The sequence below is a fragment of the Salvelinus sp. IW2-2015 genome, linkage group LG20, assembly GCF_002910315.2.
Source record: "Salvelinus sp. IW2-2015 linkage group LG20, ASM291031v2, whole genome shotgun sequence".
In the NCBI taxonomy this organism is placed as follows: domain Eukaryota; kingdom Metazoa; phylum Chordata; class Actinopteri; order Salmoniformes; family Salmonidae; genus Salvelinus; species Salvelinus sp. IW2-2015.
The window spans coordinates 71,487,757-71,508,323 of NC_036860.1; the positions used below are offsets into that span (position 1 = coordinate 71,487,757).

Here is a 20,567-nt window from a genome sequence, read left to right on the forward strand (position 1 = left end):
TGATGTGAATACATTCTTTTTTAATTAACGAATGAAACACTAAACAAAACAAAACGAACGTGAAGCTATAAATAACTGAGTGCTGACATGCAACTACACATAGACAACTACCCACAAATACAGGTGGGATAAAGAGCTACCTAAGTATGGTTCTCAGAGACAATGATAGACAGCTGCCTCTGATTGAGAACCACACCCAGCCAAACACACAGAAATACAAATCATAGAAAAAGGAACATAGAATGCCCACCCAAATCACACCCTGACCAAACCAAAATAGAGACATAAAAAGCTCTCTACGGTCAGGACGTGACAGTATGTGACCAATAAAATTTGATTTGATCAAAGGAGTGACACAATGAAATTCCCAAGCATCTTTTTTTTTGATTAAAATTTTAATTAAAATACGAATTTATCCACAGATTAAAAATGAAAGGCAGAAAAAGCAAAATGTAGCTACAATCAGGCACCAATGATAAATGTCCTTTCATCTTTTTAACAATTGCGATAACGCAACAATAAACATTATTTACGAATCATTATTTAATATTTATTTATTTGACTGAAGAAAGGGGTGGGCAGAAGGAGCCCACCAAAAACATTTGTGGATCCTCCATTTAGTTAACTGAGTTGAAGACCATGTTTTGTACCTATCCCCGCCCCCCTTTACACTCTTCTCACTAGCGCTAAATAACTGAAGACCTTATAAAATACAAATGTCCACAGGAAAAAACGACACCAAAGTCAGTTAGAAATCAAGAAGAGAAGTGCATGGCATCTGACATTCAGACATGCTAGCTGTTTGGTTGAACATTTGGGGTGATTTACCACGCAAAACAACTCTTACATAACTGTTAGCGTGCCCTATAACAAGTAAACAACACAAAGCTGGTGCAGAGAAAACAAGATGGTGGTGGACATCGTGCTGGAGCAAGAGTTGGCTACAGTGCAGGGTAGTAGCCAAGAAGACACATACCGTAAAGACACACAGATATGAAAACAGTGAGTGTGACAAGAGTTAAGACATCCCACCATGACAATGGTGGACGTGGCTTGGCGAAACGTTCCGGCACTTGTGATTGGAGTCTTCTTGAAGTGAAGTCTGCGGGTGTGAGAGACTATTAGGTAGGACATTTCATTCACGCGACAACTACTGTAGTGCTGCTTTTGAACAGTACCACATTCGAAAAGACAATGTATACTAACACGAGCAAAGCTATCACCCACAGACAGACAGTATCCCTAAAATAGCAGGAAACAGATGGGGACAACCAGACCAGACACATACAGTTCTATTTAAATGCTATGGCTGAAGCCGGTTAGGGAAGAAGAAGTAGTATCTTTGGGGTGTTTCCTTTTATTCTTAGCATTAAGGTAAGCGTCAAACGAATAAACCAATTATCTGAATAAACTATTCTGAAGACAATATGGCAACTTCTCCACCAGATAGCTTTTAAGGTCTGGGTGATGAGGAATCGGAAGGAGAGGGACTCAAAAAGCTTAGGATCCATCCTGAAAGTGTCTGAATCCTGAAGCTGAGCCTGAAGCTGTGGGGATAGAGATCCTGATGCTCTGTACTGTACATGGGACATACAACCCTGTTTAAGACTGCAGAGGACGGACATGACGGACTACAGCTCTATCAGCCTTCACATTCTACACTACAGAGATTAAGCCATACAGATCACACAATGATGAATTCATAATCATAATGATAACTGTCCTCGTGCTGTCAGTTCAGTAGGATTCCATGGTATTCATGCAGTAGTACTAACAAAAGAAACTAAAAAGAGACCAACCAAACTGCTTTTTTTCTCTCAAAACATAAATAAATTGAATATAGCTAACATAACCGGATGAGGTGTATGGCATCTGGCAGTTGTTTTTTTCTTTACAGCGTACTCAACGATGAGAAAAGTACCTCTTTAATAAGGGTTGTAAACAGATCAATTCATGAGCTTCTGATTGGCATGGCCCCCAAACCCACCCTCATCTCCCCGCTAACCCCCTAGCCCTAACCGTGAACTTCCTCCCTCCCTCCCTTCCCCAGTCTGTCCATCAGCCTCCTAGCCCATGTGTTGTGATGTGTGTTTAACGGATGTACACGTCCCTCCCCCAGTCCTCCTGGTTCTTGTTGCGGCCCATGTTGGCGCCGGTGTCCCCGGGTTCCTGGCAGTACCTCTCCCTTAGCTTGGCCCGGCTGTGTTGCCCAGGCTGGGTGTGGGAGGGTATGGGAGGGTGGTTGAGGTTCTCTTGGTCCGGCTCGGCCCCCTCGTCTTCCCAGGAGGCCTGGCGGCCGTGGTGCTGGGCCAGGTGGAGGCGGCTGCCCCCGCCCCCTACCCCGCGGTACATCTCAGACTCCTCGTAGGGGTCGGTCTCAATGTCCATGCAAGAGTCCCCTGCTTCAGTGTAGGCCGAGTCCCGACTGCCCTGCGTCTCCGAGTCAAAGGTGTCCTGCCGGGACAGGCCCCTCCCACCCCCTCCCCGTAGCTGGCCCCGTGACGAGTGCAGGTAGGTCTGCTGCTTCTGCTGCTGGTGCTGCTGCTGTTGCTGCTTCCCTCCCTGGTCACTCTGGTAGTCATGGAGACTGCCGCTGCCACCGCACTCCGAAAGAGGCCCTTCCCGCTTCTGTTCTCCGTGCACCAGGTATGGCCCCTGCAGCGAGCCACGCCCATACCACACGACACGCCATGCAGAGACACAGTGAGAGAGACAGAACAAGGCCCAGGCAGTGGGTTAGTCAACAGGGTTAGGACAGGTTAAGGTGCAGTTAGATAAAAAAACAGGATATCAGTAACGTCAGTCAGTTCACAATGCAACACAAATAGAGGTTCACAGTATAACAATAAATGTATTTATGCAGTACTTAAAGCACACTGCTATTGCATTGTTATTGCATTGAAATCATTACTTGGTCAAAGTGACATTATTTTTTGTATGTAATACATGCACGCAGACTCTTTTCCATAGACTACAGAAATGTGTTCATTCATCATCTGTAAGAGAAACAGCCATGCAGTCATTAGGCAAGCAAAACACCACGTTCAGCTCCTGGCTGCAAAGCCAACAGTGCCCTCTTCTGGCTGACTTTTCACAGCAGCTAAAATGATGTTTCAACTAATTGTGATATCTCTTTTTCATTCACAAGCATGTTCCTCATCCTAAGTAGTAAGTATTACATTCTGATTAAACTCAGCACAATTAACAAGACACTTTAGAGTTGGGTCAAGCCAACATTTGCCTGATCCTTGCTCTCATGAATAGGCCCGAGCTTAAGTCATACCCATTGACAGTAAAACAATAACTGAACAAAATCTCCTCCGTCTGAACGAATTCTAATGAATCCATACAGCCGCCATTGTCTTATGTCAGATCGCGTTACTCGTACGCGACGCTCGGCCCTCAACCGAGACAGGTCAGCGCAGGCGGAATTGACGCGCTGTCTGACGTAAGACAATGTACAGCCAGCCGCACCATATCAAATATGACCTATTGTATCAGAGAAAGCACTGTTCATAATCGTGCATTTATGTCTAACTGAACACGATTAAATCAATTCTTGTGGGTATAACTCATTGATATATGGAAGCAGCTTGGACACTTTCACAAGGTCTTGGACTATGACAGCCATGAGTCATGCTGTATGTATTTGGCTGAAGCCAGTGGCTGATTGTAGATGAGACCCAGATGATCATTCTTCTGCTGGTTAGAGTTTCCTGTGTGAATTAATGAAATAGGACATTCCTATTAGTCATGGCCCACATCACTTCACACACACGCGGGCACGCATATTCAAGCTCTCACACGCACACAGCCCATCCCTGCCACGCCACACACATCAGAAAACCCAGAAATGATGCCACAACAACAAGACACACATTGGCCAAGTGGCCGAGATGACTCGCTCCTTTTCAGGGACGGTGCCATGGCAACACGGAGAAGGGAAGTAAACTGGACACCGTTTCCCAGACGATAAAGGAGTGCTGAAGAAAGGAGGCCAGGCAGGGAGCCCTGAGGTTGGGTAAGGGGCACGCAATTTTCTCTACCAATTACAGGAAACAGGGAATAGGCAGCAGACCAGAGACAGAGGTACTTCACTGACTGATGGACGGACGATGGAGGATTTTCACTTCTTCCAATAACTGCCCGCGTCAATTCATTTCACAACTTCAATGTGATTGTGTGGGTGTTATTCTCACTGAAAACCCTTGCCAGTGCTGGTTTGGTCTGGATCCAGTGTCCTGCCCATATAAACTCTCCTTTGCTAATTTTGCTGTGTGTGTTGCTCTAAGATACTGTGTCATTTGCAGAGAGGTTTTCTTGAAGAGGACGAAGCTCTCTGTTTGTCCTCTCGGTGTTTGTGTGTGGGCGTTTTTGAACGCAGAAGGATTTTACAGTAATGTGTGGGGCCTATATTGTTCTGAGTACTCTGATGTGTGTGTGTGTGTTTGTAAGTGTGTGTGTGAATATGAATGTCTGTGTAAGTGTGTGTATGTGCTATTGAGTTGGATCCAGTGTGATGGACCCAGTATACTCTCCAGTAAACAGCCTCCTCCCTCTCTCCATGTACGTGGTGTTTCTCTACACAGTATAATGAATGAGAACGTAGTCTAAACATAATGTGATTCGGTTCTTTCCTTCTTTCAGGTAAAGGGGAGGGATGGAGAGAGGGAGGATGGGGGGAGGTATATCTGGAGAGCAGGCAGCCGGGTTCGGAAGGGGGTGTTGCTCCCCCTGAGCCCCCCCACAGCTGGCCTTTAGAGGGCGTGCTCGGCCACCTTCCCGTGCTCGGCCCCGGGGCCATCCAGGCCGGGCCAGAACTCCAGGTTGCGGCGCAGGGAGGTGAGCACCTGTACCTGCAGGTTGGAGACGGGCTCTGGGGAGGCGGCCAGGGCGGCCGTGGCCATGGTGCGGTTGAGGAGGGGGTTGGGGGGGTTACTGCTGGGGGGGTGSGTGGCCTTCCAGTAGGCCTCCAGGTAGTCAGCCAGATGCTCACAGGCGTCCTCCAGCTGGTTCTCATCCAGGATGATGTCAAACAGCTCCTACATACAACACAGAGGGACATTATGTTCGTCTCTCACCTTTCAACTTCAGAGATTCAGCCAACTACCTAAAAGGGCATTCATTTCAATGTTAAGCCAATGCCATTGTTCAGACTGGTCATTGTGAATTAATTTGTTCAGGGCAAACAGCATGTAAGAACATGTGCCGTTCGGGCCACAGAATCCAGGGTCACAGACAGACACTCACAGGGGGGCACTGGGCCAGCTTGTCTGCTGCCACCATCTGCACGTTCAGGTGTTTGGCCTGGGACTTCCCCCGGGATTTAATGAGCCTCTGGAGGACCTGAAGGGAAACAGGCAACAACATAGCGCTGGTCACTGACAGAGATGTCACATCTACAGACATTTCAGTCACATACATGCCATTTCAGTAGGACGTGATAGAGGAAGTCAATCGACCACAAAGTCATTCCGCTCAGAGGGTACCTTCGGTGAGGCTATTTTGATGTAGACGATGATAGGAGCCAGGGAGGTCTTAGCCAGCTGAGAGGGGTGGTTAATGGTGTCTGCGTCTAGSGCAACCAGCTGCAGGGTGCGGGCCAGCTCAAAGATACGCTCAATTTCACTCTGCACCTCCGCTATGTGGTAGAGAACAACATGGAAATGCAATAAGTAACAGGGTGTAGTAGGTGAACACACAGAGTATACAAATTGAATTGGTGGTCAAATCCCAATTCTGTCCACACTTAAATCGCTTCTGGAGTATACAGATCAGTGTGACTACTGCCACTTTGCGAACTCATATTTAACACACTTACCATTTCAAAATAACAGGATACACACACGCACATGCAAACGTGGCATGGTAACACTGTATCATGCATGTCAACATTTTGGCAAAAGGTTCGGTGCGTGTGAAACGGAACCCATCGTACTCGATGTTCCATTTACACACCGCTAAATGGAACATTGGGGCCATTCTCATTCTGCTGCCACATTCCAACGAGCAGTGACTGATGTTTTGCAAATATGATCTCTGACACAACTTTTTATATCGACTCAAACTCGGGGAAGGAAGGAGGCTTGTGAGAATGAGATGCCTTTGGTAGCACTTGATATACTCTTCTGAACATATCAACGAATAAAACACTCGGAAACGGATGAAGTGTAACTGCATTCGCTGTTAGAGCTATCAGGCATCGCAAACGTGTTAGTCTGTCTGGATGTTCCGGCTTTGTACACTCTCGTTCTCCTTTTGGGTACGTAAGGTGGGGGGGGGGGGTTGTTCCAGCCACAATGACATAACAGGGGAATCTACAGTGGGCTGCAGACGGTCTCCCTCCGAAGGGCTGAGGTAGAAAGGGAATTAAACCTGCAGGCGGAAGGCAGCGACCAGAGGCTCCACAGAGAGATAAGAGAAATGAAATTTACCTAAAAGGATGAAAACCTAACAAACTGTCCTAGCTTTTATTAACCTGCAAATGTCCTCCATTTACACTCATCTCTGTGAAGAATGTGTTTCCCTGTATCAGAGATTGGTAGTAACCAATGATGTACTGTATATAAACTCATGAATACATGAACGTCTAATTGTGTATGCATACAGGCTCCTTGTAAGTAAAGTGTTATTACATGTTGCTTTACAGTAGGGTCCCTGATTCTGGGTCACAGGGTGGGAGGCAATGGAGGATGGAGGGGGGAGTATCAGTTTCCCCTGTACACGCATCCCTGACTACAGTTGGCTCCCCAGCCCCCCCCCCCTCCTATCACATTTCCCCTGAACCTCAGACAGACAGACAGGCAGACAGCAGGCAGACGCTCAGCTGAGCAGCCTAGAGCCACCAGAGCCAACCAGCCAACTCATTCGGCTGTGTAATTAGTCTACTCTTTCCAAGCCTGAGTTCAAGTTGTTTTATTACTGCAAGCAACAGGCTTTCACAAACATGTGTGAGGAACAGACAGGCAGACAGGTGCATGAGGTACGAGTGTAATGAGGGGACGAGGAGAGTAGTGAGAGACAGACAGGGGAGGAGAACAGATGGGGGAAAAAGCTCTTGGTTGTTTTCCTCATGGGGTTGAGAGCATACGTACCCAGCACGTCTGAGAGACGTAGAGCGAGTGGAGGGAAGGAGAGTGGTGGAAGAGAGGGACGGGTGGGTGGAGGGGAGGAAAAGACAGGATGGAGAAAGAGAAGAGGCCAGGTCAGAGGGGGACAATGAGTAATAAAACTAGAAGGCTGACAGCCCTTTCGGGGTTGTCAGGCTACACTGCCCCTCTCTCCTCAGCTAGCCTCTCCTCTAGAGGGGCCTTCCTGTTCTGTGCTTAGCCCTACTCACTGATATTGAAGACTATCTACGCCAAATGGAGTGGATTGATGACCTTCTAAATAAAAACCTTTGCGTAATTCAATTCCATTTCAATTCAATGGTTGAATGGGCGACTATGAGGCTCCCTACTGCATGTTATCAATAGATGCTAACATCCAATCAACCAATATTCCCTGACCTTTCGCTGACCAGGTAGCTATTACCAACAGAAACAATACTTTTAAATATCTCTCTCCCAATACTCGGAGACAGGTTAAACACCGGTCATTGTCCAAGTACAAACTGGTGTTTCATTTAGAATCGGGCAGGTCATCAGCAGGATCAAACACTTACACAAGCTAAGATGGATATATGAAAACACGGATAGTGAAAGGTAACAACACAATAGCCCAACGGATGATAAGAAACATGAACTAACAAAGCTTTTTGAAATGTGTCACGTGTGGTGTGTGTTGGAAAGGCACAGAGCCAGTCCTGGCAATTATTGTGAACAATAGTTTTCTTATAGGTACAAAGAAGGTACAAAGATGTCTTGCTCTACTGGTCCTGTCTTACCCAGGCTGGAGCGCGTGCTGGAGCGCTCGATGATGGCGTGTTTACTGGGGTTGTTGAGGACCGAGCGCTTGGCAAGGGAGATGTCTGCGGTCACCCGGGTGATGGATATCCTGGAAGAAACACGATCAACCAATCAGGGCTGAGAACTGGAAACGTCTTAAAGCAGGTGAACTAAATACTAAGTTGAAGACATTTTCAACCTTTACTAGATATGGTAAATATTTCAGTCGTGTTCTTTGGCTGGCCTGAAACTCACCTGCCCTCAAACTTGTGCTTGAGAAAGTCAAAGAGAGCCTTTTGCATCATGTCAGTCACCTGGTGGGAGACGGGCAGAAGAAGAACAAAGGAGGCGTGGAATACGACCGGTATAATAAACCGTGAAGAAAGTTGGGGAGATTGAGCTACACAGTAGCCTTACCTCGTAGCCCTTCAGTGACGGCCCCACTAGAATGATGGGTCTCATGGAGGGGACCACGTCGTAAGGGGGGACATGCTCCATCTGAGTCAGGCAGGAGAGCACCAAGAGCGGGGTGAGACACTATAAACTACTGTGTCTGAACACAGACACACACGCGCGAACGAAGCTCACGCATACTCTGAGACGCACAATCTACAGCCACTTTGTACGCACGCGTACGGAGCTGCACAAATCTACTGCCACAGAAACACACACATAAATCAACATTATGTCAACACTCTCCCTCTCTCTGTACAGTCAGAATGATATATAAAGCATTTCGGACAGAGCCCATTTATTATCTTGGAGAGGATAAAAGCACCAAGACCAAGCACAAAATGTTCACAGAAAGCACTCATTTCCATTTCTCAGGTCTGCTCTCCCAGTCATAGCAAATKAAATAAACTATAATTCAACTGGATCAGAATGAGCTATGGGGAATGGTAAGAGCCATTATTGATATCTAAAAAGTCTCAGGAGCTTTCGTCCAGCCAAAGGCTTACGTGACTGTGGTTCCAGTCAAAGATAACTCTCTCTCTCCTACTCTCTCKTAGTATGTATCTGTGTGGTAGACCCCTCTTGCTGTATAGAAAGAAGCCAGATAGACACCAAGCCAAATGGGTTTTTAGGCCCAGAGAAAATGGACAACAAGCACACACTAAACCTACAAAAAGATACCCAATTTTGAACCAACATACAGAGAATACATTTCAGACACTTACTTCAAACACTCAAATCACATTGAAGATGACATGCACTCTTACGAAAAACACCCACACACAGTCAATCAATATTCTAACAAGTAAAACAAATGCATACATTAACATTCCATCAATATGAATCATGAGGAGCATGATTCACCTGCCCAACGCCGCATCTATAAGCATCTGTTCTGTTATAGAAAGCGTCCTGTTTTGGAATGACAGGTGAGAGGAGAACAGGTCCCATGGTCTATCCACTAACAGATAGGAAGGCATTAGGAGATTACAGATGTAGGATCTTCATTTGACCTATATTGTCATAGCAAAATAATCCTGCRGCAACAGGTYTTGAAGGTTTAGTCCATAACGTTGGTTGATCCATGGTTAGGCTATTAGCTGGCCAAAAGTAGTGTACATGAAAAGTGCAATACTGTTAATATAACGGTGTGTTAGTGTGGGTTTTCAGTAAATGTATGTAWATCMCGCTGCAGGAAATGCAAATGAGCTTCAAGATTCTCAGCAACAAAAAGGGATCAAATTAAGATCCTACACCTGTAGGGTGCTAGTGTGTATTCGGTGTCAGCTCTCTGTATTCTCAGCACGCCTTCTCCTCTGTATTCCATGCAGCACTTTAGTGCACTGAGAGCAGTAGCATAGAGGCTTGAAGAGCTCTCCTCCACTAAGTTACATTACGTTACATAAAGCCACACCTCCACAACCAGGCAGTGGACGCAGTTCACCTCATTACGATTCACTRCATCTAAAAATGCACTTAAGAACTTTTCCAAATGGTGCTCATCTCTAGAGGGGCAGTGCTGAGGGAAGTGTACTGTGTATCACCATTAATCTCTCTTTTTCTGAATAACATGAACTTTCACGTAATCTATAGAAAGTGTTTTTGCTATTGGAGGACAAAGCGTGCCTCTGTCTCCACAGTCTCCTGTGTCTATGGGATCGTCTCCTGTATCTGTGGGATCAAAGCTGTGTTGACAGCTCTGAGATAGGGAGGGATAGCGAGGTGGGCTGATGATAGGCTACTGGCTGTCACTCAAAGCAGCCGTCCAGAATGGGAATGAAAACACATCAGGGAGCATTAACGCTCACCAGAACAGTGTGTGACAGGGGCCGTGACACGCCTGCACACTGACAGCCCGTGTTTACCCAATCAGCTCTGACTGCATACTGACAGCCCGTGTTTACCCAATCAGCTCTGACGACAGAGACAAATGGAAGCCCTGCTTGCATTTGGAGGGTGGAACTAACATTTCCCTTCCTACAGTTCCTCCCTATAATTTCTAATTTTCCATAATTTCTTAATTGATCATTTGGGAACACAATATCCCTGGGGACAACTGCAACACGGAAATCTTCTTCTTGGGTAATAAGTGAAAAACTTGACAAAAATGAGGAAATGTTCAAATCCAGTCACCTCCCACTCTCTCTAGCAKAAGCTGACATGAGAGCAGACTGAGGAACATTGAGAGACAACAGAGAGGAAGAGGAGCACGAGACAGAACAGAAGGTAAAGGTGAATTAAAAGGTCAGCACCGACTCACCGACTTCTGTTTCTGTTTAGCTGGACCACCTACAGTATCATTCCGCACACAACCCCCACGAGAAGACAACGCAAAAGGGACAAAAAAAAGAGACAAAAAGCACAAAAGACGTGTTGTTATTGACAGGTGACGGTTAGTTGGGAATTGGGCGTGGCGCTGTTCAATAGGACAGCGGAGACCACACCCACTGTAGTCTGATCGATCCGAGTTGCACCGTCGACGAATATTCATACATTGCTTTTGCATCGGCGAATGTATGAACGTGGTCAGGTTCGTCTTTAGCTCAGCTCAACCCCTCCCCCAGTTGACCAGCGCAGAAACACACAGGCAAACATAACTCAATGTTACCACGGTGACCAGAGACTGAGGGGCCAATCGGGATTAGAGAGTCAGACAGGCGCTAGCTAGCGGCGGGAACGGTGGGTCAGTTTAGGGCAGTAAGTCAGAGACGAGGGGGGTAAGAGGGGCTAGTGGGGACAGACAGAGGTTATTATAGCCTAGGACTGGGCCATAGCTGCGTGCAGTACGGGGGGTTTGGTTGAAGGGAGGTGGGGAGGGGAAGCAGCCGTGCTGCCTGGGTCCCCTGGAGGGCTTTACCTTCTTAAAGAAGGGCAGGCGGTGGATTTGGCCCTGGGGGGAGGTGACGCTGCCTGCGCTGCCCTTGGGGGAGCGAGGGTCACCCTGGGGCTCAGGGGGCTCCTCAGCATCCAGGTCCAGGGGGTCAAGGTCAAAAGCCATCGTGGACATGTCCACATGAGCTGAGGGGTGGGGCGGGGTAGAGAGAGAGAGAGAGAGATTGAAGAGAGGAGAGAAGAGAGAGAGAGAGAGATGAGTGAGAGAAGAGAAGGAGAGAGAGAGAGAGAGAGAGAGAGAGAGAGAGGAGAGGAGAGAGAGAGAAGAAGAGAGAGAGGAGAGAGAGAGAGAGAGAGAGAGAGGACCAGGGAATGAGAGAAAGAGAGAGAAAGAATATCGAGCAATGGTGAAAGGGGAAGAAAAAGGGGAGATGTACACAGAGAAACGAGGACAGAGAAAAAAGGGAGGACAAGAAAGGCACGATAAGAAAGGCAATCAAGAGCAGAGTGAAGGCCAGACTCAGATCTAGAAACGGGAGAAATGACAGAGTTCTGAACCAGAAATAACAGTGCTGAAATAAAAGTCAACAGGCGACTAAGTAAAGAATAAGTGCTTTTGGCCACGACGAAGTCGGTGTATGAGCAGGTCAGAGAAACAGTGATGGAAACAGAACAGTGAGTAATAGAGAGATGCGGAGAGAAAGGAGGCGGAAGAGATTAGTCACTGCTGAGGAAGAAGTGGCGGAGACGAGGAAAAGAGAGAGAGAGAGCAGAGAAGAAGAGGTGCTAGGAGGTGGAGGCAGAAAAGGGTGTGTAGCTGCCCTGAGAAGGGTTTGCTGTGTGCTGGGACTGGTTAAGGTGCTGAGGGCTCTGTGTTTTGGGGGTGGGTAGGGGTGTTTTAAGCCGGCACAGCCAGGCAGGAGTAGGGGTTTGGTTTATCAGTTGAGGTGTAACAAATATGGTTGATAAAGAGAACCATACTATAACTGTCGTGTATTAACGTAGCACATCCATCATTGTTAGGTAATCCATCAACGGAGAAACAACGGCAGTTGCAGTCAATCTGCGTGTCTGATCTAGTCAGTCTGTCCTCAATTCAATTATTCAATTCAATGAATTCACTCCCAGTCAGTTCTTATCTAATAAAAACATGTATATATTTCTGTCAATCTTTCCTTCTGTCTCTATGTCAGTCTATTTATTTCCCTCAGTGAACGGTACTGTCTATCCAGCAGCATGACTGAACTGAACTATCCCGTTGCTGCCCGGTGCTAACACTTAAGGTATGGGCTGCGTCTCAAATCGTGCATCAAAGGGCATATTACCTTTGACCAGGGCCCATAAGGCTTCGGTCAAAACTAGCGCACTATGCAGGGAATAGGGTGCCATTTGGGACGCAGCCCTGGTCTGGCCAAGCGTAGTGATCAGATTGAATGAGAGGAGCGCTATATCCTCAGCTGTATTTCAGGCTGGTCCTGTTGGCCATGCTAATGACAAACCTGCTATAGGACCCCTCTCTTTCTCTCCATCTGACTCTCACTCCAGCAGCAGCAGCACACCCACTGAGACGCATCCCTCCACACTGCAGATATCTCATTCATCATGGATCACTAACTATCCAATTCAAATCGACACGGAATATTAGCGACAGGCCGCGGCAGAGGGCTATATCTATAGCTATCGTGTGTGTCTCTTCTAGCCAGCCGAGCTGTGACGATGACACCCTACCCCTGACCTTACCTGTGCCAGGAGGGGTGGACCTGCGTGTTCCCGTGGCAACGTCCAGGCTGGAGCTGCCACCAGATTTACTGTAAGAGTGAGGAGGAGAGAACAATGAGTGGATGGTTACTGGTAGGTGAAAATTGAAGTGGATTGAAAAAAATTGTCATTGAAAATAAATGGAACTTTCCCCATTTTTAATTGTGAAGTAGTGACTGTTGTGAAGTGGTGATTGGGTGATCATTGTACTGTATTATGTTGCATGCATTGTGGAAGCTAATTGAATAACAGGGTTGACTCAATTCAAATTGAAGACAGTCAATTTAAAAAGTAAACTAAAATTACAATTCAATAAGGGCATTTATTTTCATTGACTTCTCAATAAACTGAAAAGTAGACGCTACTTATTTCTAAAGTTAAAAAATTCAAATGACTTTTTAAATTCAAATGACTTTCTGAATGAACTGCCTTCAATTCGAATTGAGCCCAACCCTGTTGGATAACAGCTCTGACATGACGGTAGCCGATAGGTAACTGATCTACGTTGCTGTAAAGTGACTGGGGGATGGGTGCCAGGGGACGTGGGTGTGGGCAGCAGCCAGTACCTAGAGCTGAGGCGGTTCTGTCTCATCTTCTGCTCCTGCAGTAGCCGGGTGTTCTCCAGTTTGACTGGGCTGGGGATGAACCCCACCTCACAGCCCTCCTTCACCAGACGCCCAATCCACCAGTCATTATTGTACTTCTGCACAGAGCACACAGACAGACAGACAGACACGTAAATGCTACCCAATAATACACGCACCAGTCTTCTCCTCCCTCGCTCACAGAGCCCCTGCGGTTGTTGCCAAGGCAACCGCCGCCGCCATCGTAGCTTGCTTATCGACACATCAATCAGATATAAATATAGAACCCGGATGTTCATATTACAACAAAATGCCATTTCACCATATCCCACTGTCTTCGTAAAGCTCCAGGGGATGGGGACTAAATCATCTTCAGAAATGATCTAACCATAAGGAAATAAGAAGGCCCAGTGTTGGTTTACGCAGCTTCCGGGTACCTCTTTGATGTGTAGGAAGTCTTTGGCTTCAAAGGAGATGGCCATGCCCTGCACTGGGACGTCGTCGTTGGGCCCAGAGTTGTAGCCCACATTCGTCCGCACGGCAAAGGCCACTGGTTTGGTCTGGAGAGGTTGAAGCGAGAAGAGAAAGCAGAACAAAGAAGGAGAACGGAGGATAAGAATGATGAACGACATGAGGCCGATAGAGCGGACAAGACGGGGGTGAGACATTACTCACCTTGTCATGTCGCTCGATGTCTATGATGTCACAAAGACTGTTATTGAATGTTAATTGACTAGAAATACAGGTTATAATATGTGTTAACCGTGTACCTAAAACATTGAGGGGACACTGTTAGCGAGATTAGTCAGGTGTATAGTTCGGGTCAGGGCGAACGGTTAAAGACCGTGCTGTTCTGGATGGCTGTATGGGGTACTGTATAATAGAAGGATAGTGTCACAGGGAAGGGCCATGGTGACCTCTGACCTTAGCTTTCTCGAGGGTGGCCAGGGCCTGTAGGTCTGCCTCCTTCCTCAGTGCCTCTGGGTCCTCCTCCAGGGACACATCTGAGTCCGACGGCCGGCTGGTGTAGGAGTCGGCAGAGCCCTGCAACACACACACACACACATACAGAGTAAGGAAGTGAGAGTGAGTGAGTGTGTGCTTATGTGTGTGAGAGAGAGAGAGAGAGAGAAAGAAAGAGGGCAGAGAGAGAGGAGGTATAGAGAGAAGGAAAGAAGGAGAATGTGGGAGATGGTGGCATGGTCATTTTTTCTAGCGTGCTGTATGTTTGTTCGAGCAGGGGTGTGTGTGGGTGTGTGTACACAAGCGTATTCTATGGCATGACCACATGTTCTTGAATAAAAACCTGTGTGCCAGTAAAGGCAATAAAGACAGCAATAGTACTACTGGAACCACACACACACACACCACACCACCACCCACACACACACACACACACACACACACACACACACACACACACACACACACACACACACACACACACACACACACACACACACACACACAACACACACACACACACACACACACACACACACACACACACACACACACTACCATAAACAACACCAACAGACAGACAGGGGGAGAGAAATGAGTGGACTGTAGAGGTGTGTGTGGAATAACACAATCAAGGCCTTGTGCCCAACGTATAATCCGTTTTTTTCTTCCATGGGATCTCTCTCCCTCTCTGCTTTATGTATCCTTCACTCTGTGCCTCTCAGTCTCTTCTCTCAATATTTTTTTCCCACTGCCTGTCTTTTCACATCTCCCTATGCTTTGCTCCATCTCTGTTTAGACCATAATATGTACTGTAGTGTGTTCTGTCCATCTCCGTTTAGACACCTAATATGTACTGTAGTGTGTTCTGTCCATCTCTATTTAGACCATAATATGTACTGTAGTGTGTTCTGTCCTTCTCTATTTAGACAAAATATGTACTGTAGTGTGTTCTGTCCTTCTCTGTTTAGACCATAATATGTACTGTAGTGTGTCTGTCCTTCTCTGTTTAGACCATAATATGTACTGTAGTGTTCTGTCCATCTCTATTTAGACATAATATGTACTGTAGTGTGTTCTGTCCATCTCTATTTAGACCATAATATGTACTGTGGTGTGTTCTGTCCATCTCTGTTTAGACCATAATATGTACTGTAGTGTGTTTCGTCCATCACTGTTTAGACCATAATATGTACTGTAGTGTGTTCTGTCCATCACTGTTTAGACCATAATATGTACTGTAGTGTGTTCTGTCCATCTCTATTTAGACCATAATATGTACTGTAGTGTGTTTGTCCTTCTCTGTTTAGACCATAATATGTACTGTAGTGGTTCTGTCCATCACTGTTTAGACATAATATGTACGTAGTGTGTTCTGTCCTTCTCTGTTTAGACCCTAATATGTACTGTAGTGTGTTCTGTCCATCACTGTTTAGACCATAATATGTATGTTGTGTGTTCTGTCCATCACTGTTTAGACCATAATATGTACTGTAGTGTGTTCTGTCCATCTCTATTTAGACATAATATGTACTGTTGTGTGTTCTGTCCATCTCTATTTAGACATAATATGTACTGTTGTGTGTCTGTCCATCTCTGTTTAGACCTAATATGTACTGTAGTGTGTTTCTGTACATCTCAGTTTAGACCATAATATGTACTGTGAGTGTGTTCTGTCCATCTCTATTTAGACCATAATATGTACTGTGGTGTGTTTCTGTCCATCTCTGTTTAGACCATAATATGTACTGTAGTGTGTTCTGTCCATCTCTGTTTAGACCCTAATATGGTACTGTAGTGTGTTCTGTACATCTCAGTTTAGGACCATAATATGTACTGTAGTGTGTTCTGTCCATCTCTATTTAGACCATAATATGTACTGTGGTGTGTTCTATACTACTGACTGGTGGCCTACCTCATTCTGAATGGCTCGAGGGCAAATATCCCAATCACCTTTAATTGTCATCAGGCCCACCTCTCTGTGGTATATCTTGTGTTTCACCCTTTATTTATAACTTGGAGGCACAAAGGGAACCTGCCTGCCTGCCTGGCTGCCTAACTGGCTGCCTGCACTCAAGCCTACTCCTCAAATACACACATTACTGTCTGGCACAGAACACTTGGCTGGTGTAATATGAGTGTGAAGTGGATGCATCAAAACACATATGCAAACCTGAATCCCATCTGATCAGGCGCTTTCATGTGTTTAACACCCAGTGCCTACAGATTCACTGAGTGTGGGCGTGTCAGAGAGAGAGGGGGAGATAGAGAGAGAGATAGAAAAGAGAGATAAAACAGCCTAAGGCCCGGATTTAATATTAGCACTGATATATTACTCATGAAGTGGCTATGGTTTTTGTCTACTTCCCCCACCAGTGATCAATGGTAACCTGAGCCTCTCTGGCTGACCCTAATCCATCCATCCACACAATAAAAACCCTGGCCTGGCCTCCTCTCCTGGGGGGCTCTGCTCAGAGCGGAGCGTTCCCTGCCTGGCATACTGTACACTACAGCCCAGCACTGGTAGTACAGCCTGGCTCACTTGTAAAGTGTTTGAGTGTTCTCTTTATGTAACTATCCCACTTGTTCGGGTTTTTCCAGGTGTCAGACTCTCTCTCGCTCGCTCGCCGCAAACACCCGTGGGAGGTGCAGACAAGAATGCGGACAGCTGAAAGTGCGAGGCAGAATGAGTGAGTCATTAGGTGTGGCGTTTTAAAATAGAGGTGAGAATGTGGTGAGAATTGACATCCACCATATGTAATGACTTGAAATAATTCCCAGATGAAAAAAATGGGGAGTTCTAACACGTAGGTATTTGGTAATTAGCACATAAGTATGTGCTTAAACAAAACTGCTTTTTAAAAAAATGGTGCGATCGCAAAATCAGAAAACTTCCCGACTCCCTATTGGTCCCTCGGTCTCTGCCTGTTATAACAGCAACGGCAGGTACTGTTGCTACGTATAGAGCTGTGTGAAAGAGGAGAAGAAATGAAAAGAAGGGTTGAGTCCCAGAATGCCCCAGAAGGTAGCACGGTTCAGGGGTCGGAGGTGAAGGTTCAGGCCCCAGCCCCCATCTTTACTCCAGACAGGACTCGAAGGACTAAATATACACTAGGGCAACCTGTCACAGACAGACAGAAATACTGTATGTGAGTGAGAGCTAGGTACTTTGATATTTATTGTGTCACTTTATATGGATTGAATGAATAACAAATAGAACGTTGATTCTAGTGCAGCCACCTGTCGCATCAAAATCAATCGGTGGCTTAGCCATGCCACGCCCGGTAACCAAGGCAACAGGCAGTCACTTCCAGGGGAGCCACCCCTGACCATCCCTACTTCCTGTTTCATTAACACAAACACACCCACCCTTGCCCATCTCCTCGACACAGACAGACAGACATGCAGCGTTTAACAATGATGATAATAGCCGTTGCCACTTACCGGCTCTGAGTCATCCTCTAACCCATACAGGTGCATCCCAACATGGAGAGCTGAATATTATAGAAAGGTTAATTAAGCTAGATGAGAAACCAAGAGGACTGTGTCTGTCTACGAGAGAGAATAAAGAGGAGAGAATAGCTTACTGCCTCCTCAGAATAACTCAGAGAACAGCAACTCCCTAACTGCTGCAACAGGTCTGTGATGCAGTGAAAGCGGCAGAGAGGGAGCAAGAGGGATGAGTGAGTCTGCGTGTGTGTGTGTGTGTGTGTGCGCGTGCATGTGTTTACAGTATGCGTGACTCACTCACTCAACCTGGTCACGCCACATAACAAACCCGCAGAATAGAAAAAGACAGAAAGACGGGAGTGAAATCGATGGAGAGAAAAAGAGAGGGAGACACAATTAGGGACTTAATCCATCCTTTACTAAACAAATAAAGTCTGGAGGGGGAGGGGAGTGTGAGGCAGAGACCAGGGTGATGTACCGATCAACAGGCAGTATGGATACCTCTAATTAGTCGAGGATGCCGCTAGAGCCGGCCCGCGTTGAGCGAGGTCGATGAGAGCCGCCAGGCCGAGACTCCGCCAATCAGTTACAGGAGCCGCCAGAGGGCCTAGCCGCCTATCAGTAAAGGTAGATAGACCGCGGCGGGAAGAGCGCGGCATCCTGGCATGAGTGATCATGAGAGCCCATGCCAGGGAACGCACACTAGGGGCCAGATCATATCACTCAGTGTATGAGCCGCTCATGAGCCCAGATGCACGACAGAGCAGTCAGGAGCAGCCTAGAGCCGTGGCACGTCTACAGTCAGGAGCCGCCAGAGACGCCGCCAGTCAGGAGGCGCCAGAAGCCGTGCCCGGCAGTCATGGACGCCAGTAGCTAGAGGAGGTGCCCGTGGCGTCCTGCTGGTGGTTGCAGTGACTAGTGGAGTGATGTCCCAGCTAGGTGAGTCCGCCGTCCTGCAGTGCTAGTGAGTCGCGCGTGAGAGGCCGCGCTCAGTCCTTGAATGGGATGGAGGGGGCAGTGCTATGTTGAGAGCCTGCGGCAGGAGGGCCGCGCTCGCAGGTCAGAGGCCTGCGTGCAGCTCAGAGAGGGACAGCTTGACTGAGGGGCAGCTCCGATCGCGACTGTAGGAAGGGTAGAGCCGCCAGTAGCCGCAACCGCCCAGTCAGGAACCGCCGGAGCACCGCCCGCCAGTCAGGAGCCGCCTGAGCCGCCCGCCAGTCATGAGCCGCCTTCAGTCATGAGCGCCCGCCAGTCATGAGCCGCACTTCAGTCATGAGCATCTCAGTCATGAGCTACCTCTCAGTCATGAGCTGCCTTCAGTTATGAGCTACCCCTCAGTCATGAGCTGCCCCTCAGTCATGAGCTGCCCCTCAGTCATGAGCTGCCCCTCAGTCCGAGCTGCCCCTCAGTCAGAGGCGCCCCTCAGTCCAGTGGGGTCATTTAGGAGGGTCACCGTTCCGAGGAGGCCACGGAAGCGGGATTGACTATGGTGGATTGACTCTATTGACTCCAGCGCCAGAGCCCGCCACCGTGGACAGATGCCACCCAGACCCCCCTATAGGTTCTGGTTAGCGGCCGGAGTCCGCACTCTTGGGGGGGGGGGGGGGGTACTGTCACGTTTCTGACCTTATCTCCTTTGTTTAGTCTTTATTTAGTTGGTCAGACGTGAGCGGGGTGGGTATTATCTATGTTGTCTGTTTCTATGTGGGGTTTCTTGTTTGCCTGATATGGTTCTCAATCAGGTGTTAGTCATTGTCTCTGATTGGGAACCATATTAGGTAGCCTGTTTTTGTAGTGTGTTTTGTGGGTGATTGTTCCTGTTCGTGTGTTCATCTGGTCTGTGTTCACTAGTTCGGGACTGTAGCGTCTTCGGTTCTTTCTGTCAGTTTGTTGTTTTTGTTCGTTGTTTAAGTAGCCTATTAAAATATGGATTATCATCACGCTGCAGTTTGGTCCTCCTCTCTTTCACCCGAGACAGCCGTTACATTCTCTCTACTATTATTCTGACATTCACATTCTTAAAATAAGGTGGTGATCCTAACTGACCTAAGACAGGGAATTTTTGCTAGGATTAAATGTCAGGAATTGTGAAAAACGGAGTTGAAATGTAAGGTGTATGTCAACTTCTGACTTCAACTGTCTGTCTATAGGCCCAGCTCTCAGGCAAAGCCTTGAAGCAGGATGTTTATCAAATAAGCTCAGCTGTAGCCATTAGTCACCTTTTGAGTATGTTTCTGAGAGCATGTTAATCTAGCCATTTCTCCCGCCTTCACCACTTCCAAAAGTGAGGGTGCTATTTTGATGGTGTCTCTCATCCTCTCCATGTTTATCTCTCTCTCTCTCTCGCTCTCTCTCTCTCTCTCTGAACTAAGCAGCTGGGCTGGTTACTATGACACTACTGGGATCTCTGGCCTGGCCAATGGGAGAGCAGCTATGGGATCAGGTGGCCTTTAGCTATTTTGAACAGGAGCTGTGAAGTGAAGCAAGCAACTAAAGGAGTGACAGAATCCATTGACAAGAGGGAGGGAGTGGAAAGAGAGGGAAGGACAGTATGCAGTAAAGGAGCATGTAGAGAGGCAATGGGAGAGAAGAAGAGAAAGGTTGAGGAGAAGAGAGAGACCGTAGGAGAGAAGAATAAGAT

The 20,567-nt window shown here is 47.2% G+C and overlaps 1 protein-coding gene across 5 annotated transcripts in view; it reads right to left on the reverse strand.

The window, feature by feature from the left end:
- cacnb1 (calcium channel, voltage-dependent, beta 1 subunit) overlaps nt 1–20,567 on the reverse strand; it is a 31,048-nt gene continuing 10,481 nt past the window's right edge. Inside the window, exons 1-13 of one of the 5 annotated variants that reach the window (XM_070449608.1) lie at nt 17,921–18,030; nt 14,438–14,557; nt 13,951–14,073; nt 13,496–13,632; nt 12,912–12,979; nt 11,197–11,357; nt 8,304–8,384; nt 8,142–8,200; nt 7,872–7,995; nt 5,490–5,636; nt 5,251–5,346; nt 4,857–5,042; nt 1–2,655 (exon numbers count right to left, since the gene is read on the reverse strand). In XM_070449608.1, coding sequence (XP_070305709.1) covers nt 2,092–2,655; nt 4,857–5,042; nt 5,251–5,346; nt 5,490–5,636; nt 7,872–7,995; nt 8,142–8,200; nt 8,304–8,384; nt 11,197–11,357; nt 12,912–12,979; nt 13,496–13,632; nt 13,951–14,073; nt 14,438–14,557; nt 17,921–17,956 — 1,902 coding nt within the window. In that variant the 5' untranslated portion in view covers nt 17,957–18,030 and the 3' untranslated portion in view covers nt 1–2,091. Of the gene's footprint in view, nt 2,656–4,856; nt 5,043–5,250; nt 5,347–5,489; nt 5,642–7,871; nt 7,996–8,141; nt 8,201–8,303; nt 8,385–10,599; nt 10,629–11,196; nt 11,358–12,911; nt 12,980–13,495; nt 13,633–13,950; nt 14,074–14,437; nt 14,558–17,920; nt 18,031–20,567 lie in introns of those variants that run through there. The other 4 variants (XM_070449610.1, XM_070449609.1, XM_070449606.1 and 1 more) reach the window with 4 other exon arrangements.